This window comes from Pogona vitticeps, chromosome 10 (genome assembly GCF_051106095.1).
Source record: "Pogona vitticeps strain Pit_001003342236 chromosome 10, PviZW2.1, whole genome shotgun sequence".
Lineage (NCBI taxonomy): Eukaryota > Metazoa > Chordata > Lepidosauria > Squamata > Agamidae > Pogona > Pogona vitticeps.
The window spans coordinates 13332078-13359542 of NC_135792.1; the positions used below are offsets into that span (position 1 = coordinate 13332078).

Consider the following 27465-nt stretch of genomic DNA (forward strand, 5'->3'; position numbering starts at 1 on the left):
GCTAGGTTGGCGGGAGCTGGGACAAGCGACGGGAGCTCACTCCATCGCGTGGATTCAATCTTACAACTGCTGGTCTTCTGACCCTGCAGCACAGGCTTCTGCGGTTTAGCCCACAGCGCCACCACGTCCCTACTCCTTGACTCAGCTCTAAAGTTTGGATACACCCTCAGTAGTGGCCAGGAATGCTTTTGCACATTTAAAGCCTGGAAAAATCTGATCTGGCCATGGTGACACATACTTTCATTAAATCTCATCTGAATTACTGCAATGTGGTCTACATGGGGTTGCCTTTGAAGAATATTCACCTCCTTCAGCTGGTTCAAAACGCTGTAGCCAGACTCCAGTCAATATTTTTAGAATTTTGATTGACTGCGCCTTGTAGTTTTGAATAATAATCATAAACATTACATAGTCATTCTAACTCAGTTTGACTACGATTCCCTGGACACTTCCTTGAGAGCCAGTGAGTTCAGTGACTTATTTTGATATACAGAGAGTTAGGTTGGAAAAATCTGGAAGGAGAATGTGTGCAAAACTGTACTATAAAAATGTGACCACGGGAAAGGATTATTGAAGTGCTAGCAGTGCTCACAAAGAAGATGACTGCTCTTGATCAAGTAATAAAGAAGACTGGAATTGACCAGTTCTCTTAATGGAGTAAGGCCATTGTGTAATGACATCTAGCTCTAACTGGAAAACTGGGTGCGAGAATGTGAATGGCAAAGGGATGGTGTTACATACAGAGGAAGTCATGGAGTCACCACATCATCATAATGTTCAGTTTAGGATCAGAAATGCTAATCAGAATTGGAACCAGAACTACATAGGAACCATGGCAATGTTGCCCTCGTGCATCTCATGAATCCATTTTAGGGCAGCGTTTCTCTTTTGTGCCATATCCTTCCTCTGTTCTGTTTAGGGTATTCCTGAATATGAGCTTCTACTCTTGCAGCATGATCACTCCAAGATTTATGGCACTTTTGTGGTTTAGTCATTAAGTCGTGTCCGACTCTTTGTGACCCCATGGACCAGAGCACGCCAGGCCCTCCTGTCTTCCACTGCCTCCCGGAGTTGGGTCAGATTCATGTTGGTCGCTTCCGTGGCCTTGTCCAACCATCTCGTCCTCTGTCGTCCCCTTCTCCTCTTGCCTTCACACTTTCCCAACATCAGGGTCTTTTCCAGAGAGTCTTCTCTGCTCATAAGATGGCCAGTTTATTGGAGCCTCAGCGTTAGGATCTGTCCTTCCAGTGAGCACTCAGGGCATCTACAATTCCTCAAAACAAATGCTGTATTTTCTCTGGCAAAATCAGTGCTTTGAAAACACCACTAGCTTCTCCCTTTACAACTAATTGGAATCTGAAGCTGAAATGTCCTTGTGTGTTTGCAGAGTGTAATCAACACACCAGTATCTTTTAGTGATATGTATACTGTAAACACTGAAGTACTGTCATTTTCATTTTTCCAGAAAAACCTGAAAACTGGAGGCTTGTTCAGCAGGCTTGGGAAGCTTTTCTTTCACTTACTCTTAGTCTTATGTTTGACGTTCCTTATAAATAATTTTATTAAGGTGAGTAAACCAGCTGCCTTCCATTGTTTCCCAACTATATCCATCTAGCATCTTATCAATATGGTGTATTTAAGTAGCTTTGTGTACTAAAACAGAGCCCACTATAGTATAGTGTAGGGGTGGGCAACTGATCATCCAGAGATGGTTGGACTGCAACTCCCATATGCAGTGATGAAAGATGCTGGGACCTGCAGTCCAACAGGATCATTATGGGCTGTATCCAGCATCTGTGAGAGCATAATTGTGCTAAAACAACGGAGCCTTGCCAGCCTTTCTTTCCCTATGCAATTCCCTGCACCCACCCACTTGCCTCTAAATTCTTCTTGAAAAGATCAGCCAAGCCTCCAAAGCAGATTTCTGTCAGTCACAAGGAAAGAGGGGAAATCTGTGGCAGAGACAGTGCCACTAGTCCACAGCTAGCTCACGACACTGGTACAGTGCACCCAAGTCATGGTACCCAAACCCAGCCAACTTATTTTGGCACTTGATGAAGAAAATCCACAGCCACTTGACCACGTGTCTGGCTGTAGAAATAAAATAACAACAAAGCAAATAGCTGACAATACATCCAAAATTAACTTGAGGTCCCTACCCCTTTCATCTAAAGACAGGGCTGGCCCCCTATATCAGCAGACTGACATAGTCAGGTGTTCATTCACTGAGATTATAAAGAAATTTTGTTTCTCATGTGGGTTTTTGGTAAGCAAATTTGAATTTCTTCATTCAAAATAAGTCCTGTCTTTTCAACTTCTTTGGCTTAACATTAGAGTTGCTTAATTACCAAGAGAAAATGGAATGTGTTGATTTATGTTTTCAGTAGTCAGATATATTACAAGCTTTTATAGCTTCAGCTGCCACGTGATCCATCCCGTATCCGGACTGACAACAGACTTTATTAGCCTTCTTGTCCTGCAGAAGTCTTTTTCAGCTGGGCAGCTGTATTACGGACTGCAGGGGGGGGGTGCAGGAAAAATAGAAAAGTCCCCCAAATCATCATAGCCGGAAGTTGGGATCCAGTGCATTTGTTTTCAAGTGAGTTGTCTGCAGCATTGTAGAATCAACTTGAGGTAGTCTAAGAATTCAGGTTTTACTTGAGGCAACAGTGATTACTTCTTTTTATTTTATGCATTGCCTAGTGTGTAAGCTAGTTCACAAATGCTGTATGGGGTAAGGCATTGTCCTATATGCCTCTGTTTCCAAACAAACAGAAGCCATGTGCTTCGATACAAGGTGCTGGAGAAGAGCGGGAATGGTTGAGTGACTGGTGGTCAACGCTCCGTCTACTGGGATTAGAAAGGACAATGAAATCTGCATTTCCGGAGGTGAAACCTGAAAGCCTACAGACATTTTTGACCATGGAGTCAACAATTAAACAAGAGAGCCTGGTCCCAACATCTGGCCATGATGGTTTTTAGGAGTCTTCTGTTTTTCTCCCACCACTTGCAATATCCAGCCTGATGAAGAATCCTGCAGGACTCGAAAGATTGCCTTTTTGTGGGATTTTAGTGGTCTGATCAGGATATCACCAACCCTTTTTTTCTGATTAATTATTTCTTTTTTATTTATTTAAAATATTTTCAAATATCTCTCCTAAAAAGAATCCAAGGTGGCTTAGAGTATTAAAAAATGAACATCATAAAAGCAAATAACACTAAATTAATACAATATTTTATAAAGAATTAAGCAAATATATTTGTATTGAAGACTTTCCTTTAAATGATTAGTTGGCCAAGAGGATTTTTTCAAGGGATAATTCTATTCTGTTATTTTACTTGTCTTTTTAATATTGCTATTATTTCTAAGTTTTAATGTGATATCTGCTTAATTCTTTTTTAATATTGTAATAATTTATTAGCTTTGTTTCTTTTAATACTTTAAGCTGCATTGGATCCTTTTGGAGAAAGATGGGATATAAATATTTTAAATAAATAAAATATTAAAAACTAATAGATAAAATTAGAACTAAAATGCATTTAAAACACAGTCCCATTAAAAAAATTAGACAGCTAGTCACTAAAACAAAGTCTTTATGAACAGAAAGGTTTTTACCTGCTTCCAGAAGGATAGCAAAAATAGAGCCAGCCTATATCCCAATCCACATATTAGTCTGAGAAGTGGGAATCAGTTTGGTTTGCTTTAAAATGCAAGCCAAACAAAATTCTCTAGCATCCAGGGATGGGGACTCTAGTTGTGAAACTCACTATGGAGTCACGCTGAAGTCACACCAGGGGCTCAACTGTGAGTTGACTCGCCTGTTTTTTAAAATGGCTTGGACTCAATTTGCATCTTGCAGCCTTTTTCCCATGTCATTTTTTGAGTCCCTATTCTTTTAGGGGTTTTTTAAAAAGTTGTTTCACTTTTTTAAAAACACATTCTTGTTGGAACCCTCTTGTTTCACAGGCTGCAGAAGGAAATTGCATAGTAGAAGCCTCTCTCTCTCTCTCTCTCTCTCTCTGTGTGTGTGTGTGTGTGTGTGTGTGTGTGACTGACTGAATGGAGGGGAGGGAGGAAGACTGCTTCTCTGGGTTTGGCTGGGCAGAGCTCTTGTTGAACTTCTGACTGAGCTCTTCTCTGCAAGTTTTTGCATCATTTTGCTCTGTGTGTGTGTGTGTGTGTGTGTGTGTGTGTGTGTGTGCATGCATACAAGTGACTTCTTTAGCTGCTCTCCTACAAGCGACAAACACACTCCCTCTCTGCAAAACAATGCCAAAACTTTTCATCATTTTGAGAGAAGGTGTGTGTGTGTCTCTTGCAGGAAAACAGCTCAAGAGGAAAAGAAGTCATCCTCACATGCTTTCTGCAGAATAACCAAAAAACTTGGAGATAAGAGCTCAGACAGCAAGTTCAGCAGCAGGTGTGTCCACCTGGTTCCAGATAACCAGCCTTCCTCCCTCCCCCTGACACACACAGACACACACCAGCCTGGGTGAAGGGAGGAGGAGTCCCGTGCAAGCCACAAAGGGTTTCTCCAGTGCAATTTCCCTCTGTCTGCAGCCTATAAAATAGAGGATTCCTGCCTGAAAATTGAGCTGTTCAAGCAAAAAGCAAAGTGTGCTGCTTATGTACTGCCCCATAGCACTTAAACTGGGTGGTTTACAGATTAATTATGCAGGCTACACATTGCCCCCCTCCCCGAGCTGGGTATTCATTTTACCCACTTTGGAAGGATAGAAGGCTGAGTCAACCTTGAGCCGGCTGCCTGAGATTGAACCCCCGGGGTCATGAGCACAGTTATGGCTGCAGGACAGCAGTTTAACCACTGTGTCATAAAGCTGTTAAAAAGGTAAGTAAGAGAAACAATGCTTACCTGGGTAACCAAAGAAAAAAACTCTGCAGATTGACTAACTATCTACAGTAACTATATACAGTGGCGCCTCGCAAGACGATTTTAATTCGTTCTGCGAAAATCATTGTCTTGTGGAGACATTGTCTTGCGAAATGCGGTTCCCCATACGAATGCATTGAAATCTATTTAATGCGTTCCAGTGGGGGGGGGGAATCAGTGTCTTGCGAAAATCGTCCATAGAAAACATCGTCTTCGAAACGTGGTTCCCCATAGGAATGCATTGAAATCTAATTAATGCGTTCCATTTGGGAGAGGGAACCGTCTTGCTAAGCATCAGTTTTAAAAAAAACCCAAAACACAACAACAAAAAACCGTCTTATGAAATGCGGTTCCCCATAGGAATGCATTGAAATCTAATTAATGTGTTCCAAATCCGGGGGGGGGGGGGGCGGAACCGTCTTATGAAGCATCGGTCTTTAAAAAAAAAAAACTGTCTGGCGAAGCATAGACCAAAACATTGTCTTGTGAAAATTGTCCATAGAAAACATCGTCTTGCAAAGTGCCACAGCAATTGCAAAAACCCATCGTCTTGCAGATTAATTGTCCCGTGAGGCAATCGTCTTATGTACAGTGGTGCCCCACATGACAACGATAATCCGTTCCAGCAAAATTGCTGTACAATGAAATCATCGTCATGCAGGGAAAAAAACAATTGGAATGCATTGAAAACCGGTCAATGTGTTCCAATGGGGGAAATACCTGACCGTCCTGCGAAGATCCAGCATAGGGCGGCCATTTTCCGATCCCTGTCTTGCAAAAATAGGTCAGCAAAACACCAGGGAGCCATTTTGCGAACCGCCAATCAGCTGTTTTTAATTGTCATGAAGTGAAAAATCGGTTCCCGAAGCAGGGACCGAATCAACGTAAAGCGAAAAAACCCCATAGAAACATCATTTTGCGATCGCTATAGCGATCGCAAAAAAAGCATCATGAAGCGATTTCGTCATCAAGCGGGGTCGTCATAATGCGGGGCACCACTGTATTCTTAAAATATCCTATCAATTTAAGTACTGACAAGATTTCAGTCAGTACAAAATACATTCAGTGCAAACACATTGTTATGCTTTACACTATCTAAATTTTCAACAAAGGAACTGAAGCCATTTTCCAAGCAAATTCTGTAACGAAGGAAAGTGTGGGACTTAAAAGCTTGATTGGAGTTTTCTAAAGCATAAGAATTGGATCATACAAGCTGGACGTGTTTGAGTAAGATCTCTCAGCTTCCTGGTATGTTTGAGTGTTTGCACTGAATGTACTTTGTATTGACTGAAATTTTGTCAGTATTTAAATGCTATACTGCAGCTAAAACTGTGCTCACGACCTGGGGTTCAAATCCCAGGTAGCCGGCTCAAGGTTGACTCAGCCTTCCATCCTTCCGAGGTCGGTAAAATGAGTACCCAGCTTGCTGGGGGGGCAATGTGTAGCCTGTATAATTAAAAAAAAAAATTGTAAACCGCCCGGAGAGTGCTTGTAGTGCTATGGGGCGGTATATAAGTCCAATAAATAAATAAATAAATAAATAAATAAATAAATGATATGGTACTTTAGTTACTGTAAATAATTTGTATTTAGTCAGTCTGCACAGGTTTTTCTTTGTTAACCTAAAAAAAAAGTGAAGCAAGATTTTTAAAACATTTTTTTAAAAAAAAGTTTTCAGAAGGACAGAAGGGAGCAAACATAGGTAGTTCACAAACCTCAGACCCTCCACACACAGAGATCCCTCCACCCGTCCTTTTTTTTCCTGTGGAAAAAAGACCTTATTTTAATAGCAATTTGAGACTCGGATTTGGGGCTCAGGAATTGGGACTTGGTACCAAAGACTCTTGACTCAGACTTTGGACTTGGACTTTCAAACAGGTAGGAGTTGTTACTCCTATCATTCTCTCTTGAGAACTTATATGTCCCCCATTTCCACTATAAAGGGTTAAAGGAGCAAAATAGCAAAGAACAGAACAACTAAAGGCAGTCAGTCTATCAATAATATAACATAATAAAACAACCAATTTAAGATTTCGCTATAAAAATGAACAGAAACATTAGAAATCAATCGAGCCATCTAGAAATGATGAGTTAGGTGAAATTAAAGCCTGACCTAAGTGTAAAAGCTCCTTCAAATTTATCAACAACCTAACTCTGTGAATACTAATAAAATTCCTGGAGTCAGGAGTTTGACATTGTAGGGGTTGCCAACAAATACGCAAGTATGGGCTGTCCTTTTGGTCGGCCACCAGCAGCCAAGGAACTGACAGGTTTGTCAGAGGAAGTAAGTATGTATTTCTACACTCTGGATCCTGTAACGTGCTGGGCCTTTCATTATTTTTTACTCACCTTGGAGTAGTGTTCATCTAGGGGGCAACAGGTGTCCCGTTGGCTGCATGTACCCCCAAAACTTGTATGTGTCTCCCAAAACAACCCTATAGCCCTGCAGCAAAATAAACTAATAAGCAAAAATCTAGAAACTATTTTTTTTAAAAAAAAAACTGGCCTCTAGGAGCAATGAGTTTTACCTCAAGGCCTAGGGTCACTATACCCTTGAAACATAAAGTGGTACTTCCGGCTGGTTGGCTGGTTGGTTTAAATAGCCACACACATCTACTAAAATGCAAATGACCCATCAAGATCAGTTTGATGTCATACGATAGGATGGATTTACAAGGAAACTAATACTGTCACATTTGAGAATGAAAGGGTTACATGACTGTGGTTGCCCCATTTCTATGCACACTCACTCTGCTTGTAGAAGAAGAAGCATTTACGTATATAACAAAAATAAAAGGAGCAGTCATGTTTTAGGTTTATAGCCAGGAGGGATTATAACTTTTATTTCCTCTCTTCCTAGAAAGTTCTTAATCTGGAGTCAGATGAACACATTTTTAAATTTCTGAAAGCGAAGTTTGGATTTGGAGCAACAAGGTATGGTGGCAGGCACTTTTCCGAAGTAAAACTGTAACTAGCTATTTTAAAACTGGCAATTTGGATCCCCCTTTTTTTCTTTTACAGAAGTAAAATTGTTTTCATGTATTTTCTCAATGTGAGTTACTAACTTTTTCCACTTGTAAATTCTGAATAATAACTCTTAATCTCATTTCTATCAGCATTTTGTAAGATGCAATTGTGGGAATAGTTTTGCCTTAGATTTTTAGAAATATACTTAAGGTCAAGAACTTTGTAAAATTGCTGTCTTTTTTTCCTTTTAGAGATTTTGATGCCAACTTGTACCTGTGTGAAGAAGCTTTTGGTTTCTTGCCTCTTAATACTTTCACAAGACTTTCAGATTCATTAGTTTTGTATGCCTATATATTTGTCCTTTTTGTAATGGCCATAACAGGTGCTATCGTTGCTTTTCAAAATCTCAGGTATGTCTGTTTATAAAGTTTTTTTGGGGGGGGGGTTGTGTGTTTAGGGTGCTGAGGGAACTATAGTAGTGCTTATTCATCAGATATTTGAGGTAGTTATCAAAAAGCTTTGTTGTAAGAAGATCAATTTGATATTCTGAAATGAAAAAAGTGATAATTCTGGTAATGCTAGTCTTACAATATGTTGAGGAATGAAGTACACCTGATTTATTTATTGTTATTTATTTGTTACATATCTATCCTGCTGTAGTCCTGTGAATTCAAAGTGGTATACAAAATTCTCGTCCTCAATATTTAATCCTCACAATCCTGTGAGGTAGGTCAGTTTGAGCAACTGAAACTGGTGACCCAGTGCATTTCATGGCCAAGTGGAGATTTAAGTCCTGGTCCATCCAACGTTCTAATCTTTATGTCAGGTGACTCCCTTGTTCCAGCTGAGAATTGCAATCTCCCTAAAGGATCCAGTGAATAGTCTGAAATTTGTGAGTAGCAGTTTTGAACCATAGTACTGGTAGCAGTTTAAACTGGTCTACTGACTCGGAACACTTCTAAAGGTTTCTGGTGCTCTGTACAGTGAGGAGTCCTTCTGGCTATTGTAAAGCTGGTGAGGTGATAAACCTGAGAGATGAATTCTTAATATATTACTGCTCCTCAGTACCTCCTTCACCAAGAGTTTCAAAAGCTAGGAGACATTGTGTGTGATCAGACAAGCTTTGGTCTGCTGCAGGAACAGGTCTTCTTTTTCCACTGATAACACACCATAATCACTGGAGCAAACTAAATTGTCCCCAGCCATTCCTGTCCGCACACTTCTGAGCCCCTGTCAGGACCTTCTACTTTGGTGTGGGTGGGATTGCTCTAACTAGAAACAGACCAAAAGCTAGCCTTCTCTCTGTCAAGGCTCCTTTCAGTGGGAATTCCGAATATGTGTAGTACACCATCATGACCATAGTGACCATCCATGAATTTGGCTGCTGAGTTTCTTGATCAGTCCTTTAGGTATGGCAAAGAAAATATATATGTTGGTTTTTTTTAATAAGTGATGCAGCTCATCAGTGGTGGTTTGCTACAGCCTAAAAAACAAAATCACTTCCCCTGCCCCTTTTCTGAGGAGCAGGAAAAGTGTTCCATTTCCAGACATCATGAAATGGCTTGTGTATGAAACCATTTCACGATACCAGAAATTCCAGCTGGAAGGAGCCAGACCAAATATCACTTGAGCTTGGATCTGTGTATCACACCAAATGGCATATTGCACCTCTAACCGATCCCAAGTGACCCTGTTTAGCCTGCACCAGCCTGATCCAAAAGGCCCCAGGTAGACAAGGCCCCAGGTAGACAAGCCCCAAAAGGGACGTGGTGGCGCTGTGGGCTAAACCACAGAAGCCTGTGCTGCAGGGTCAGAAGACCAGCAGTTGTAAGATCGAATCCACGCGACGGAGGGAGCTCCCGTCGCTTGTCCCAGCTCCCGCCAATCTAGCGGTTCGAAAGCATGCAAATGCAAGTAGATAAATAGGGACCACCTTGGTGGGAAGGTAACAGCGTTCCGTGTCTAAGTCGCACCGGCCATGTGACCACGGAAGATTGTCTTCGGACAAACGCTGGCTCTATGGCTTGGAAACGGGGATGAGCACCGCCCCCTAGAGTCGAACACGACTGGACAAAAATTGTCAAGGGGAACCTTTACCTTTAGACAAGCCCCATGGATTGCCATTTCCTTGCCTGAAGACTCAAGGGACAGCACAGGTGAAGCCGTGGTAGAAACATCACAGTTAAGGTGGTTTGAAATGTTAACCTTGTTACTCTCTTCTTGCTGTATAAGGTAGTTTTAGAACTTTTTCATGAAAGGAGGTACAGTGGTACTGTACCTCGACTTATGAAATTAATCTGTATTGGAATGGTGTTCATAAATCGAAAAGTTTGTAAGTCAAGGAAATTTTTCCCATAGGAATGCTTTGAGAACCATTTAATCCGTACCAGTTGTTTTTCATTCTTATGTCAAGGCACTGTTCGCAAGTAGAGGCATTAGTTCCCATAGGAACTAATGCAAAGCTGGTTAATCCGTACTCTACCACTAGAGGGATAATTTTTTATTTTTCTTCTTCTTTTGACCTAAGATGAACTTAGGTCAAAAAAAAGGGCAGGAAAGTCGAAGCTCTGTTCACAAGTCAAAGCAAAATTTTGCGAACGGAACATTCATAACTCGAAATGTTTATAAGTGGAGACGTTCGTAAATCAAGGTACCACTGTATAAAAATTGTCAAAATAATAAAAAGCACATGCCTCTGAAAAGAGCTTTTTCACAGTGACCACTCATCTTGCAGTCATTGGGTTGCCCATCATGGCACATTGGATTCATGAGTCTTAAATGGATCACAAGTGCCCACACTAATTTAATTTACTACACTTGTTTATTCCCAGTAACAGTATGTATAACTATGACCCATATTTAACTTAAAGTAGGGTGAAATTCAGGGCTTGAAGTAGTTATGATTTCTTTTTGCACAACCTTTATTCATTATCATTTTCTGTATTATCATGTATAAATGAAATCATTTGCTTTATTCTTATTTTACTAATGTGCTACCATTTGCCAGTCCAGCTTGAAAACAGGAAATCTCTCACAGGGGAATACTTAAAGCACTTGGCATGAATGAAACCTATTAGGACTGTCTTCGAATATTTTATTTCCCTGTAACAAGGATACCACTATGAAGCGCATACAAATGTGCTGTTCTGAAATAGCATATTGATGACTGTAGCAATAGTGGTGGTGTTTTACTGTTTTTCTCTCATGCAGTGGTTCTGCAAGCATCAGATCTACAGAAAAGCAACAGAAGTGCACAACACAACAGAAACCTGGTACTGCCTACCATTTAGTGCACACCGTTCTGTTTGGATTGCTGGCTTTGAGCACAATGAGGTATTTCTGCATTTGACATATCTTATAGCCAGTGTGGCGCTGCGGGCTAAACGTGGTGGCGCTGCGGGCTAAACCGCAGAAGCCTGTGCTGCAGGGTCAGAAGACCAAGCAGTCGTAAGATCGAATCCACGGGACGGAGTGAGCACCCGTCGCTTGTCCCAGCTCCTGCCAACCAAGCCGTTCGAAAGCATGCAAATGCAAGTAGATCAATAGGGACCACCTCGGTGGGAAGGTAACAGCGTTCCGTGTCGCACTGGCCATGTGACCACAGAAGATTGTCTTCGGACAAACGCTGGCTCTATGGCTTGGAAACGGGGATGAGCACCGCCCCCTAGAGTCGAACACGACTGGACAAAAATTGTCAAGGGGAACCTTTACCTTTACCTTTATAGCCAGTGTGGTGTATAAGACAATGAATATAAACTATACACACCTTTACTGCTCATTTATTTTCCAGTTTTATGATGAATGCCTCCCTCTTTCAGTGTTACTTAAAACTGTATTTTTGGAAAACAACCTTACAGGCTAGGCAGTGGGTAGCAACGTATTGTTCTTATCTGTGCATATTAATCTAGACAGCATAAACGCTGGCCACATCAATTTTTTCTCTTCTGTCTTACAGGATGAAATACCTTTGGACATCCCATGTATGCGTTTTTGCAGCTTTTGGCATCTGCAGCAGTGACATGTGGGGACTGATTTTGAGATTTGTCCATCTGTACACACCACAAAGGGTTAGAACCACTATGTTGTGCTGTTTTTTCATGTTGCTCTATGGAGTTCAGCTATTTAAAGGCCAGTCTAAGATGAGTCAGAGATGAATTTGAAGTTTTAAGGGGCTTTTGGGGGACGTAATATTTGTTAAAGGAATGCTACTCAACTCCACTAGATGGTGGTGTTGTAGAACATATAGAAGCCATAAACAAAATAATGATTTTCATGAAAAATCATGGGAATGGTTTTCACAAATAGCCTGGTAAAATACTTTGCACCACAAAGAAACAAACGTTTTATATGACATTTTATTAAAATTCTTAATCGAAAGCGGTTCAAAGAGGGCAGCTAATTAGCAGCATGACAAGTTACTCTCTGATCTCAAAATGTCATTGTGAAGCATATATCTGTTTAATTTGTTCATCACTACTTTGATTTAAAAAAAAATTTGAGTAAATTTAATTGTTGACTTTTCTGTCTAGGTATCTGTGACTAGATATTTAACACCAGCACTCATATTACTGTATCTGTGTTACAAGGTAGGGCTTATTTTTCCTCACTTTTGTAAAAAGAATTGTCTTTTTATGAAGAAAACACATATAAATATGCATATTATATTTCCGAGTTAATATGAGTCAGTTCACATTATTACATTTGTTTGTTTGTTTTGTTTCACTTATAAGCTGCTTTTTTCCAATTTGTTCGTGTGCTGTCCCTAATCAAGTATTCATTATAGAATTAATCCGAATATGTGAGGAAAGGGACCTGGGTAGTCTTCTTCTCTGTGAAAAGCAGTAGTCTAAAAGGAAAAGCCCCTTCTGGTCATGGGAGGCTCTCTGCACAGTCCAGATGGCTTAAAAATTGGGGGTTTAAATCACATTCACAGAAAGCACTGTCCTGCTCAAACTTCTGCTCTCCCTATAAAGAGAAGGATGACAGAGAAAGCAGGACTGGTCTGCTCTATAGGCCAGATTTCTGTACCAACACTTCTTGGTCCCATTGGACTGTTGGACTAAAGCCAGTTTAGTCCTGACAAGAGTAGGCCCTCTGAAACGAATGGGATTTCTAAATCGCTGCATTGTTAAATCCCATTCATTGTGATGAATGTACTGTGTTAGGGATTATGGTTGGATTTAGCTTACTGGCTCTTTTGTCTGCTCCCATCCTTTACTGAACTTCTTAGTTTCTTATTTATTCTTTTGTGTAATGATGGAATTTTGTTTGTGTTATGACATGCTGTGGCCATGTACAGGTCTTGAGTGCTCCGAAGCCCTGCTTTGTGGCCGGCCATCACAGCCTGTGGCTGGGCTTTTTCAGCAGTGGCCTCTCATGTTGACAAGCACTCTTCTTTGGGAGGTTTCCTGTTACCTCAATGAAATCATTTAAGCAGAGTTTTAAAAGGCTTCCCCCCCCCCCGGCTCGGTCTGATGGACTGTTTTATTTGACTTTCTGCTTTAAAACTTGATGCTGTTTTAATCATTATATTCAAGTTGTTTTTTAATGTTTCATTGCTTAATACCGTGTTTCCCCGAAAATAAGACAGGGTCTTATATTAATTTTTGCTCCAAAAATGTATTACGGCTTATTTTCAGGGGATTTTTTTTCATGTACAACAATCTACATTGATTCCAACGCATTCATGTTCTCTTCTGGTTGCTGCAGAATGGTGGAGGGCGGGGTTTCACTTCACTGGCGTTTATTTTGGGGGTAGGGCTGAAAATCATACTAGGGCTTATTTTCAGGTTAGGGCTTATTTTCGGGGAAACAGGGTATATTTCATTCATTAATTGATTTTACCCTAAAAGCAGAACATGTTGGTTATCGTGATCTTCTTCATTTTGTTTACCAACCCATTTTCCTAATGATTCGGTTTCATTTACCAGATGGCATTGTGGCACTTTTAACTCAGTCATGAGGGCCTTGAGTTCCAAAACGAAAATCTAATAGAATTCTGCTGAAAGGCCTGTCGTCCTTCTGAGTCCTGCATACATACATAGTACTGATCAATGGTAGCTTTCTTAGTCTGTGGCATCTTTAAAGCTGGCTAGACTTATTGTGGCATGCTGAAAGTCTGTCTTAAAGGTGCCTCAAGTGCAATGTCCCTTCTGATTTTCTGCTTGGGGCCTCCATGCCTTGCACACAGGGTTCTGACCGCAACTGGAAGCAAATGGGCAGCAACACTGGCTCAGCTGCGCACGCCCAATGCACTGCTGTGCAACCGTGTGGCTTAGCGAGAACATTGCTCACGTGTTTTCGTGACACGCCATTTAGTTATATATTTTAGTGCACCACAAGTTGAATTAGCAGTGCAGATGAAAGGCTAAATATATAATTAATCTGTGCTTGTGATTTGTTTTCTAAGGCCATAGGCCTCATCAGTCTTCAGTTTCAAACACTTGTTGCAACTACATCCTGCTTTCTGAATCTGAGAAATTTTCAGAGTAGCAAATGGTGACTGTGTATTGATTGGGATTTTATTTTACAACTGTTTTAAAAATAGTCACTGCTACATGGTAATGCTTGTTTTCAGTACTTGCTCAGAAGCACATGATGACAATTTTTAGCATTTATTCATTGATGTCTGAAAAACGGTGTCCCCCAGTTCAAAGATCCTGTCATTCAGAAGCAGGCTTCATACAGGTTGAGGAGTGCAAAGGTTGTCATCTCTTCTCACAGAACAGATGATGGGTGCTGTTGATTCTGACAGCCACGGTCCCCCCCCCTTCGGTGGGAGGAAAAAAAGAAGAGCATGCTTCAGTTCAGTCAGACCCACACATTCTCAGACACATGATCCGAAGTGACCAGCTTAGTCATTTCTTTAGGCACATGGAAAGAGTGTGCTGGCAGGCGAGGGTGGTCAGTACCCTTGTGCAGCCCTTTCTCCTTGTGTGTCGAGAGAAAGCCATTCAAAGCCAAGAAAGCTCTCCTCCTCATATTTTGGTCCCTGAACCTATCTAAACATGTCAACTGACCATCCTTCACATCTCATCTTGGGGAATCAGTTTGCACTGTCTGCTGCACTCTCTTGCGTTAGTGTCAAGTCAGATAGGGAGTAGCTGTTCTCTCCCTCACAATAAAAATGCATGGGATTTTGTGGGGGGATTATGACGTAATCTTGAATAAGCTAAAGAAAGCTGCTTTGGAGGCGTGTGGCTGCTTTAAATCCAGATACAGCACTTGAAAGAATTTGTCATTCAGCTGCAGCTGTCGTCTTGCAGGGTATCACAGAATACAGAAGATGTCTCTAGATTTGTTTAGCCCCTTCCTTGCCTACACTTTTTAGCTCTGGAACTTGCTCACACACCTATGTGTGTGCATATGTACACACACACACACACACACATACACAGAGAGAGAGAGAGAGAGAGAGAGAGAGAGAGAGAGAGAGAGAATTCCCTCCCTGTTTCTAGACTATTTATTTTTGTTTATCTTTTTATAAACTCTTGCAGACATTCATCTGGAACTCTAAAAAGGGAAACTAAGGTCAAAAAGGGTGAAAAGGGTTAAACATTCTTATCCACAAATTTGTCACTTCTCTGTTAAAATCACCCATTGCCATCTGTGTTTTGATAAACCAAGTGGCTGTTGGGGCTTGGAAAAATATGCATTTACATATACTGTATTGTTTGAATTTTTTTCCATCAGACGCAGATGATTTTCCCCCCATCATCTGTTCTCCTGGGGAAGCATGTTTCTTTTTGAGTGGTGGCTGATTTGCATCGTTTGTTTTCTAACACAATATGCAAAACAGCGCATTAAATCTGAGGCACATGTTGATGCAGTCTTTCAGTTTACTGTCCTGTGGGTCTGCTCTTGTCTGTAGATTCTTTGCTTATCATGTTTCAAAATATGAGACTGCCATTGCTGAGCTGAGCAAAACATGTACTGCTTCCTACATCAGTTGCATTTCTCACCAGTACTTTCAGAGCAACCATTTCTAACAGCTGGAGGATTGAGCTGTATTCTGTCTGATATAGCTGATTCTCTGTGCTTTTCTCTCTCTGTGTGTGTGTTTATGTGATGCCATTTTTCTTCTAGTTCTGGCCTGGAGTGATGGCTGAGCTGTCAGAGCTGCGAGAATTCTATGACCCAGACACAGTGGAGCTGATGAACTGGATTAAGTAAGAGGATTTTTACTTTATTCAAATGAAATGCTGTTTAAAACAAGCTGATGTGCTTAGTGACAGTGCCCTCTGGCTCCATCAGTGACCTATATTGATCATTTCTAAAAAGTGGGCCATGAAGCACATGGAAAGCCTTTGGCCATGGCTAGTGGAGCCAGCAACATCACTGCAGTGCATGGAGGCTGTAATTGCAAGAGCTTTTTAGCTTTAACCTTTATGGTCAACTTCATCAGCTTTTAGGGCTGGGCTCTTCCTTCCAGGCTGCTCAGGGACTGAAATGCCCCCTTTTTTCAAGCCATAGGGATAGTCATCCCCCAAGACATTTGGCTGGTATGAATCTAGCTGCCTCCCTCCCTCCCTCTGGTATCACTGGGCTGAATCATATGGGTGGCACTCTTCCAGGCACAAAAGTACTGGGAAGATTTTCAACCATGACTTCTGTAGTGTGTCCTCATTTTGTGAAATAAGATCAAGTCACAGTTGCGATATATTTATATACTGCATTTTCCACAGTACTCAGAATAATTCACACATAGCAGTTCACCAGAATAAATAAATATAATAACTACAATTACCTAATTTCCCAATTCTTTCTGGACAGTTGACAGTTGTAATACATTACAATGTTAAATCATTTATAATCGATCTAACATTTTGAAAGTTTAAATAAGGAAGTCACTCTACCAATGGGAGAGATAGCATTTGCAAATATCAGCATTATGTAACTCACAGAGCATTTAACATTAAGAGACCCAACAGAAAGATATCCTATTCATAACGGGTTAAAAGCAAAAGAGGGAAAAATAAACTAAAAGAGCTGTAAGGCACTTCAGATAGCCCACCGACAAGCTTTAGTAAGAGATCGACCCTTCACCAGAGTGTCACATGCTGAACAAAGAATGGACACTTATCACCCACGTGGCTTCCTCTAAACCAGGGGTGTCCAACCTTTCACCTTCCTTGGGTCACATTAGAAGATGAAAATTTGGTTTGGGCCGCACATAAATTTGGTTTGGGCTGCATGGGGGGGCAGCCCTAGCCATCCTCCACAGCCCCGCTCCAAGTGCGCTTACCGGCAGCTGCGATTTCAGACAGCAGAGGCTGCCATCTTCAACTCCGGTGGCATTATGGTGCCCGGAGGGGGTCCACCTATTAACGGGGACAGCGCAGTGCAGTCACACAGCCCCCTCTCCCCTCCCCTCCCGCTCCTTCCTTCCTTCCCTCTCCCCCCCCCACCGTTGTGACATGCCCCAGCTGCATTCCGGCCGCAAATGCCAGCAGTGTAACTTGAAACTTTGGAATTTCTTTAAAAATAAAAAATTGCACTGGGCCACATTATGAGCCGACCTGGGCTGCATGCGCTCGGGCCGCAGGTTGGACAAGCCTGCTCTAAACACTAGGAAAGGAAAGAGGGAACAGCCTTCTCCCTGAGTATATGCGGGGCATAAAGAGTGATGCTATGCATCACTGCTTTGACTGTGTCTTTAATATTTCTTGTCTTTCCCATTTCCAAGAGGAGTATTTTGTGTTTTTTTTAAAAATATTTCTATACTTAATGTTTGAAACTTGAAGTATTGGCTTTTAATGGTGTATGCCATTTTTGTGTGCTCGTTGTTTTGTTCGTATATGTTGTCTTTAAATGCTGTAAGTTGCTTTCTCTAAGGAGAAAGGTGGGGTAAAATATTTTAAATAAATGCAAAAGAGAACACAGTGGGAATGATGTTATCGGCAGCAGTCGATCGCTACTGATTAAAGGCTTCTTTTTGTGATTTTGGGACACGTGTGATTTTGCACCATTACGTATGAGCCACATGCATCCCAAAATCCCAGAAGGCAGCCTTTCATCTGTGACAGCCTTCCTTTGCTGTTGACTTCATTCTTGTTGAGCAGGCAGACTTGTGCCACAGTATTTCAGGCGCTCTTGCCTGCACCCAGAGTAGCAACAAATCACACTAGAAGCAGAGACTCGTGGAGTCCTGAAATTTAGTTTAAGGAATGTAACCTGGCATGCTATTCAATTTGAAAGAGAGTAGAAGCTGGGCCTCCTGCAAACTTGGAGTTGGTATCATTGAAGGCTGGGAAGGCTTCAAGCCCCAAGCAGATTGCATGGGAGAGTCTCCCCCCATGTTTGTCATATGAGAAGTGACTCCCCCGGCACAAGAGGAACATGACTAGATCTAGCCTGTAAGCCTCTTCTTTTTCCTGCCCCTAAGTTAGAATTCATCACGCTTTTTATACTACCATATCACCTTTTCTCCCCCCCACCCCACAACAGTATTACTGGACAGGGTAATTATTCATGAGTAAATAGGTAATTTAAATTCTTGACAGCATTCTGAAAGCAGACCAAAGTCATCTCCATCCCTTTGCTACCATATTGACATGGTCTCATGACTGATGTTCACGGGCTGGGTGTCTTTAGTACCATTTCTGTATTAAGAGATGCTAAATGTTTGATAGCCTTGGTCTCTGGAGTACAATATGCAGTGTTTTATATATAGATTTATACATAAAATATACATGGGGCTCTGGTTTCAACTACAAACTGGCTTTGACTGGTTGCAACGAGAGCAGTTTTTCACACCATTCCTTAGCAGAGAATACTAAACTGCTGCTTATCCTCTTTTCTTTTAAATCATGCCAGACACTTTTTGGTGGTGTTTGTTATCTGGAATTTATTGTGTTGAAGACTGAACGTTAAACATGTAAGGAAAAGTTAATTACTTTTGCATTAACTGCAGTTGACAACGAATTTATGCCTTTCACCTGAAACTGGGACAAATACTTTCCTGCCTTGTAAGCGCCTGATGTCAAAAACAATTCAGCTGTGATTCATTAAGCCCTTTAAAAGTTCAGTGGCACTTCATTTCTTTCAGCTTTTCCTCATAGGGCTTTGTTTCCAGTCTTCTAATCATTTCTGAACTTCTTCCAATTTGTCGACATCCTTCTTAAAGTATGATGTCCAGACCTGGACATAGTACTCAAGATGAGGCCTAATCAGTGACAAATAGAGGGGAACTAATACTTCATGGGATTTGGAGATAATCCTTCTGTTCATGCATTTTAAAATTGCATTTGCCTTTTTTGCAGCCACATCACGCTTATTGGCTCATATTCGTTTTGTAATCTACAACAATTCCAAGGTTCTTCTCACATGTAGTTTTACTGAGCCAAGTATTCCTACTTAAGCATTCTCTGCATTCCTTTATTCAAGCCATTAATAAAAATGTTGAAGAGTACAATGCCCAGGACTGAGGGCAACTTCATCAGTACGTCCTTCCATCAGCAGTCACTTGGCACTTGTTGGTGTTTCAGGCTGCAGCAAAGGAGAAGGAGAGCAGCAGGACACCCCCCCTTCAGTTTTACTGAAAGACCAAGACCCTTTTTGTCTTCACCTCCAAAAACTGTTTCCATTTCACCTGTGCCAGTTGTTGCAACTAAGAACTAGTACCTGATCTAGCCCCATCCGCCAGCCACCCCCACACCTTTTTCATGTGTGCCATTTCTTGGATTGCAAGCCTGAGAGCAGAGACTGATCTACTCAGGAAGGTTCAGATAAATAAATTAATAGATCTGAACACTACAGCAGAACATGGTGGCAGGATAGACTGCATCATCCCAGAATATGGCAGGGAATAATATTTTATAGATGTGTTGTTTTAACAAAGCTGTAGAATAGAAAACATGAAGACTGAAATGCTCTCCTCCATACTTTTCTGTTTGAAGGTAAAACATTCAGAATGTTCCACCTGCCATTTGAAGTGAAATAGTCCACTTGATTACCTCATTATACAGATCACCCACACAGAGCTCAGCTTCATTTAACATTTATTCCTCGTAGTCTGTAACTTACTCTATTGCACTAGTTGACTTAGAACAGCTCACAGATTTCAGTGGAACAAACATTATGCAAACCCCAGATGTAAGATTAAAAATATGAGAGAAAGTAAGAGATTAATTTTGGTCCCTTGCCCCGGAGGAAGACCAATAAACTGGCAAAGTTCTTCCACTGATGTACTTTCTTAGCAGTCAGTGTTGTGAATCAAGAACTGTAATGCAGAAGGAATGGCAGTGCATCAGCTAAAACCCAACCATCATCCACACATTACCAGAGCCTCAAACCTGTAGTTGGGAATAACGTCAGGTAACTGACTGTGTTCTTGTCTTCTTGAGAGCTAAGCAAATGTTATACTGTACTGTTTGTTTGTTATAGAGCAGTGATGGCGAACCTATGGCACGTGTGCCGCAGCTGGCATGTGAAGCCCTTTCTTCTGGCACACGACAAACCTTTTGAATTGGCTGCAGCTGGGATTCCCCTTTTCCTGTTCTGGGTCCTTTAACTTCCTGTCTGTCCCATGATTCCCCCTTTAACTTCCTGTCCATCCTCATGATTCCCCCTTTAACTTCCTGTCCGTCCCCATGATTCCCCCTGAAACTACCACTTCCTGTTCCGGTTCTGGTCTTCTGGGCGGCACGGCAGCCACTGGTTTCTTCCCAATCCCCTCATTTTGGGCACTCAAGCCGAAAAAGGTTTGCCTCCACTGTTATAGAGCCTCGTGGTGCAGTGGTTAAACTGCTGTATAGCAGCCAAAACTGTGCTCACGGCCTGAGGTTCAATCTCAGGGATCCAGCTCAAGGTTGACTCAGCCTTCTCTCCTTCCCAGGTTGGTAAAATACGTTCCCAGCTCCTGGGGGGGGGGGGAAGCAGTGTGTAGCCTGCCTAATTAAATTGTAAAAATCCCACAGAGTGCTTGAAGCACTATGGGACGTTATATAAGCAGCACCCTTTTTGTTTGTTTTTGTTTATGTGAGAGAGTTGTTTCGTATTTAGCCCCTCATCCAAAATTTCAGGCATATAGGCCTCACCACTCTAGTGAAGAGTCACCTACCGTTGGGCATTCTGTTTCCTAAAACAGGTTTGAAACCTGTTCTTCTTGTTTTGATTTGGATTGTTTTCACCTACAGTGCAGACATTGAAAGTGATTATCTGCATGCAAGGTATCTTGCCAGCATAGTAAACCAGATGGTACAGTTACAGCTGAGTCAAAATATAGGCAGCGTTTTAAACATACACACCCCAATAATATTTAATGTTTTGGTGAATATTACCTGTTCTGTCTTCCTGTGCTCCTTCAAGCAATATTAGGAACGTTTTATGTTTCTAAATGTCTGATATGGTCATATTTCATTTTACAAGTCAGTATATGCTGTATAGCCTCAGAGCACCCCCAGATGAAGGGAGTGGTAAGCCACTTCTGAGTATTCTGTACCTAGAAAGCTCAGGAAAGGATTGCCAGAAGTTACAGTTAACTGGATGGCACATAATTATTATTAATTATAGGCAGTGGTGTAACCCAAGGTCTCGACCACCTAAAACAAAAGAAACACTCCCTTTTCTTTATCTTGCTTACCATCCTTCACAGTCCACTGCTCAGAGCTCGTTGCTATAGTCTGTCTAATGTGAGGGTTACAGTACTGAAGTGAAAGCACTCAGAATTCATTGGGCAATGCTCATAAATTATCTCTTGTGATTTCACCATCATTTGAGTCTGTTTTTGAACTAGTTTTTTTTTTGGGGGGGGATTTGGTTTTTCCTGTGGTATTACCAAAAGCAGCAAAAAGGTCTACCTATGATTTCTGAGAAGTCATAGTTTCCATTAAGCCTTTCTGTTGTAAAGAATTTATTTTGTAGTAATCCTATAATTCTTTAAAAGTCAAGATAAAACAGGGGTTCCCATTTCGAATTATAATGTTCAGTTTACCCCATTAGTTCAGCAGTAATTAACTTGTTGAAGCTTAGAGCTTCAAAAATAAATGAGATTGTTTGTTCAAAATGCCATCAGGTCTACTTGGAATGACATTTAAATTACATAATGTAAATCAGTTTGACCTGTAAGTCCTTGTCATTATTTAGTGACATTTCTTTCAGGATAAATTGTTTGCAGGTTGGGCAGCTTGGTTATGGAGCTTGGCAGAAACCTATAAAAACAAATTATCCTTTCATTTTATACATCATTTGTTCAGACATTTGTAAAAATTGTTCCGTTTTTCCATAATGGAAAAGTGTCATTCGGTCGTTTGAAGCACATTAGCTGTGCAAGATTCAGGCCTGAGCTTTTTAGCATCCACATCAGGGAGAAGTACTGTTGTGGAGAGATTCTGTACATCTGGGCTGGTGCATTCTGCCAGAAAATGTTGGCTAGCTGTCCCCCTCTACTGGCTACTGCCTGGGATGAATGCTGCACCGTGCCCGCTACTTGTTCATAGCCAGTTGAGCAGTTATAGAGGAGCAGAGAAAGAGGGATAGTTGGTTCACCCGTTGTGTTTTCTTTCTAGCTCACATTATAACACTACCCTCTGAAAGTGAAAGTATGACAGTATTTAGCAGATCAGGAAGAATGGTAAGGACTACCTGACCATGGGAGAGAAGAGGCAAACTGGATTTTACTAGGTTCTCAGTTCCAGATACTGGAAATCAGTTAGAATCAAGTTTTACTGACTGCATCAAGAAACACTGCTTTAAACCCAGTTTCTAGGCTCAGGCTTAGTAGTTTCTGAATGGAGAGTCAACACATTAAATTACGTTTGATTAAATGGGTCTGCTATATTTTGGCTTACCAATTGGATGCATAGTGTTAGTATCCAAAGTCACTAGCCTTGCCTTCAGAGATTGAGCCTTTTCAATGGTGGTACCCGTTTTGGCATTATCGCTTTTAGCCATCCAGTAAAAACTTATTTCTATCACTGCTGTTTTTCTGGGGGATTTCAAGAATAATACAGTATGTTGTTGTTTTGCTGTTTGAATGTCCTGTATTTTTTTAAAATGTAGCATTTGTTATACAATTTGGGTAAATATAGTTGTTACTCCTGACTAAAACACATGTGTTTAATGAATGGGCCTTATTAGATCAGCAATACCATTCATGCAATGAGCCTGCTTTAGTTAGGAATGATAGTTAGATCTAGCCCTTAGTGAGCAATGTTAGGATTTCATGATTGGGGGGGGGGTATGTTTAGATAGGCTCAAGCAGTTAGCTGGAAGAAGCACTGCAAAAATATAATAAATAAATGAAACAAAATTATCAGACCAGTTCCAGAAAGCCCTTTCTGTTATGAGTGTGAGGTCCCATGTTGAGAAGAAATGGAAAGACCACAGGTACGAGGCATCTTCGAGCCTGATTTTGCTATGTATGGATCTGCTCTAGGTGGAATTTCTCTTAGCTTAGATGGATGAGGTTTAGACTTGAAGCCCTGCTGGAATTCTGTCCCCACCTCTAGCTAAGGAAGACATATGGTTACACAAGCATAACGTTAAATTCTTGTACTAATTCATATGCTGAGACTTTGCGGTATTTGTGGCTTTGAATATTTTAAATGTAATTATAAAATATTAAACTGGAGCAAAGAAACCAGCTTTAAAAGCTAAAAAAAAAAACCACAAAAAACTACTCATGTTTTTTCTATCCCCATCAAGTTAAGATAGTTTGCTAAAAATATTATCTCCACTGCTTCTATATGAGATTAGCTTGGCCTTGTAAGACGTTTTAAGAAATATTTCTGGCAGTACGCATCGTTTCTAAGAGTTATCTCTTCTAGGACTGTAGCAAACATTTATGGTTGTTCCTTAGCATTTTCAAATTTTTATCAAGAAGCCTTGATGGAAAATTCATAGAGGCCTTAAATAATATTCAGTTCTTCAAAAACCTCCACTTTATGAATGTGGGATATTGTGCTTATGTACTCACAATTCCAAATGCCAGGTAATGGCCCGATACTGCTGCACAGTATTATATCCACGTTGCCAGCAGGAAAAATGATGCCAAGTTTTACATAGCAAAGGGCAGCCTGAACGTTGACAACACCAATGGCGGCAGTCAAGATGGTGTACAGGCAAGGGAAAATCCCAGAAGCTGACTCCTTTTTTCATCGGTTCACCACTTCTTACCCAAACACAAAGCAATTGTCAGGGCTGTATTTTGGTGAGTGAGAATGGTAGTGAGCACAAGAGAGTAGTCTGTATATGATCTTAACTCCATTTGTCGATTTAGGTTTTTTTAATTATATGCAGATTAGAGAGTAATTGGAGAAATTCAAATACAATTTCAAGCTATTGTATTGTGATTTTTTTTTGGTTGGAGGACATGCATAGATCTCCATTGCCACAGTTTATTTAATTTCATAACTTGGGCTAGAAGGCTTTCCTTGAATGTTCCCTTCTTCTGCATTATCTTATATTTGAAAAGAACCCATCAAGAAATATAGAATCGTCAATTCTAACATGTTAAAATGCCCCTGATAATCACACAATCTAGAAGTATGTGATCATGAGGGGGTAGAGTGAGAAAAGAAGGAAAATGTTTTCAAACACACACAGAAAGATGGGATTTTTAAATATGAAATGCCAGACAGGAGAAATGGGAGGAAAAGCCAGTCTTCCTGCTGGGTAAAGCAAAAGATGCTCCAGTTTAATTTCTACCTGTGATCGTTAAACAGTGTCTGGCCTTTTAAGGGCAAAGTCAGCCAAAACCGGATCTCTTTTGCTCTCCTTATTCAACTGGTGAGGGACTATGTAGAAAGTAAGGGCAAGTAAATGCTTGTGAACCATTATTCTTTCTGGCAAAGTTCTACTGAGCATGCTCAAAAAGTTATGAAGTAGCTGTGTTTCTTGTTTGAAGGAGCCATTTTAACTTATCAATTTAAGGTGTTTTTTTCCTGCAATGGCTGAATTGATTTGCTTCAAATTAAAAAAGGGGGCTAAAATTACTTTTATTTTAAAATAAAAATGTTAATTGTAATACACTTCAGTGATTTCATATTTATGGACAAAAATAGGTTGTTGCATGGGTGGTTGAATCACGTCTGTACTTTAAAACTCAAACCTTTAAAACTATTTGAACAAACATCACCAAATATGGTATAGAGCAGGAGCAGACTGTCCTCTCCCACTGTGCCAAATTTGGTGCTAATCTGAAGCCTGCTTTTAAAGTTAGAATATTTTGTTTCTACTGCCAGCCTTTTTAGATTTGCCTTGTGGAATCTTATTTTGTCCTACAGGCAAAATATCATCAGAGTATGCCCGTGCGTTGATAATGCCGTTGTATTAGGACTTACACAAAGTAAAGTGTAGGGACACATTCATGCAACCAGCTCTCTTGAAAGAAAGTTTATCTCCTTTGTATTTATCCTTGAATCATCCCTCCAGCCAGGTGTTTGGGAAGAACCAATATGTGTGCAGTTAAAAACCTGTGTGTTTTATTTGTCATGCTCCTTGTGATACTGCTGTAGAACACTTCTGGGACTGTGCCATTTCAGAAACCATGTTTGAAGCAAGCTTTCCTGATCATTAGCTTTCCATATGCAAGAAGCTTTTGTTGAGAGAGGGCATTAGAACATACCATCCTGTGACTGCTTTCTGATGTGTGTTTTTAAGTGTGGACATACAGTCAACCCTAGACTTACGGCCCTAGTTACGAACATTTCCGCTTACGAACTGCTCTGATAGGAAAATATGGACTCGACTTGTGAACTTGGATTCGAGTTCCCGGCGGCCCTCTTCTCGGCGCCGGCAGTGGAGACGGGGTGAGGGGTGGCTGTGGGAGAGCCGGGAGGCAGGGCAAGGCCCGGGTGTTCCGGCGGCCCTCCTCCCAGCGGCGGTGGCGGAGACAGGGGTGAGGGGTGGCTCAGGGAGAGCCGGGAGGCAGGGCAAGGCCCGGGTGTTCCCAGTGGCCCTCCTCCCAAGCCCTTGCTCGCCCGCTGCCCAAGAATGCCCGGTGTCTCCCTGGCTGGCTGGCTAGCGAGTGCCGGGTGGATGGCCCGCTCCTTCCCGCCCCGGGCAGCTGCCTCCAAGCCCTCGCTTGCCCGCCGCCCAAAGACGCCCGATGTCTCCCAGGCTGGCTGGCTGGCGGTGCTTTGCCATGATTGGTTCCCTGCTTGGGGAACCGATCATGGCAAAGCAATGCTTTTTTAACAGCTGATCGGCGGTTTCAAAATGGCCATCCGCTGTTTTCTGCACAGATTCCTCGCTTAAGAGGCACCGAAAATGGCTGCCCCTATGGAGGATCTTCACTGAACGGTGAGTTTTTGCCCCATAGGAACGCATTAAACAGGGTTTAATGCGTTCCTGTGGGGTTTTTTGTTCCGTTTAGTGATGTTTCCTGGAACAGATTAACGTCGCTATGCGGGGCACCACTGTACTCAGATAATGCTACACATCCTATCACAAAATACGTTCAGCATTCAGTGAAGGAGGCAGTTGCATTTTCAAGGGCAGTTCCACAGAAAAACCTGACCAAGTCACTTTGAAATTGGCAATTAGTTGTATTTATTTGTTTAGTTATTTATTTAAAATATTTGTATCCTTAAAAAGGACCCAAGGTGACCTTTGATGGTGCACAATCATTTAAGGACATCAGTCTTATTACCCTGACTCTCTCCACAATTTATTTATTTTGTGATTCTTTCTCATAAAACATGCTGTGGAGTTAAGGACCTACCTCAATGGGCACTGTTATGATTTGTTGTTGTAAATTATTTATTTATTTATTTAACTTATATGCCGCCCACACTACCCGAAGGTCTCTGGGCGGCTTACAGCTTTTAAAATACAATAAAAGGGCAAAATAAAAGGGCAAAATAATTAAAATGCAATTAAAATATATATTCTAAAATTTGCCATCAGACCCACATTTGATGTTATTTATGTTAAAAGCCATTTGGAACAGGAAGGTTTTGACCTGGCGCCGAAATGTCATCAGCGTCGGCACCAGACGAATCTCAGTCGGGAGGGCATTCCATAGTCTAGGGGCAGCTGCCGAAAAGGCCCTTTCTCTACAAGCCGTCCCTCTTATCTCCTTAAGGGATGGCTCTTTCAAAAGGGCCCCCCTGGCTAGATCTTAACTGCTGGGTAGGTTCATATGGAAGGAGGCAGTCCTTCAGGTATCCAGGGCCCCAGCCGTTTAGGGGTTTATATGTCAAAACAAGCACTTTGAATTGGGCCCGGGCAGCAACTGGTAACCAATGTAAATTAAACAGAATCGACTTGATGTGATCTCTAGCAGCTCCACCACTCACCAGCCGCACAGCTCGATTCTGGACCAGTTGCAGTCGCTGGACTGTCTTCAAAGGCAGAGCGCACTGCAATAATCAATACAAGATGTTACCAGTGCGTGTGTAACTGTCATGAGACTCCGCTCATCCAGGTAGGGCCGCAGCTGGTATAATTTCCGCAGCTGAAGGAAGGCGCCTCTGGCCACCGAGTCCACCTGGGCTTCCAAAGTTAGACTGGGGTCCAGGAGCACCCCCAGGCTGCAGACCCTGTTCCTTAGGGGGAGTGTAACCCCATTCAGGGTAGGGAAACGGCCCTCCAACCTGTCCGGTGAAGCACCCACTAACAGCACTTCCGTCTTGTCTGGATTGAGTTTCAATTTATTAACCCT

The 27465-nt window shown here is 41.5% G+C and overlaps 1 protein-coding gene across 1 annotated transcript in view; it reads left to right on the forward strand.

The window, feature by feature from the left end:
• DPY19L3 (dpy-19 like C-mannosyltransferase 3) overlaps positions 1–27465 on the forward strand; it is a 69027-nt gene that overhangs the window by 34833 nt on the left and 6729 nt on the right. The window contains exons 11-17 of the mRNA XM_072980431.2: positions 1466–1567; positions 7753–7826; positions 8111–8269; positions 11070–11192; positions 11815–11926; positions 12389–12445; positions 15945–16027. Coding sequence (XP_072836532.2) covers positions 1466–1567; positions 7753–7826; positions 8111–8269; positions 11070–11192; positions 11815–11926; positions 12389–12445; positions 15945–16027 — 710 coding nt within the window. The remainder of the gene's footprint in view (positions 1–1465; positions 1568–7752; positions 7827–8110; positions 8270–11069; positions 11193–11814; positions 11927–12388; positions 12446–15944; positions 16028–27465) is intronic.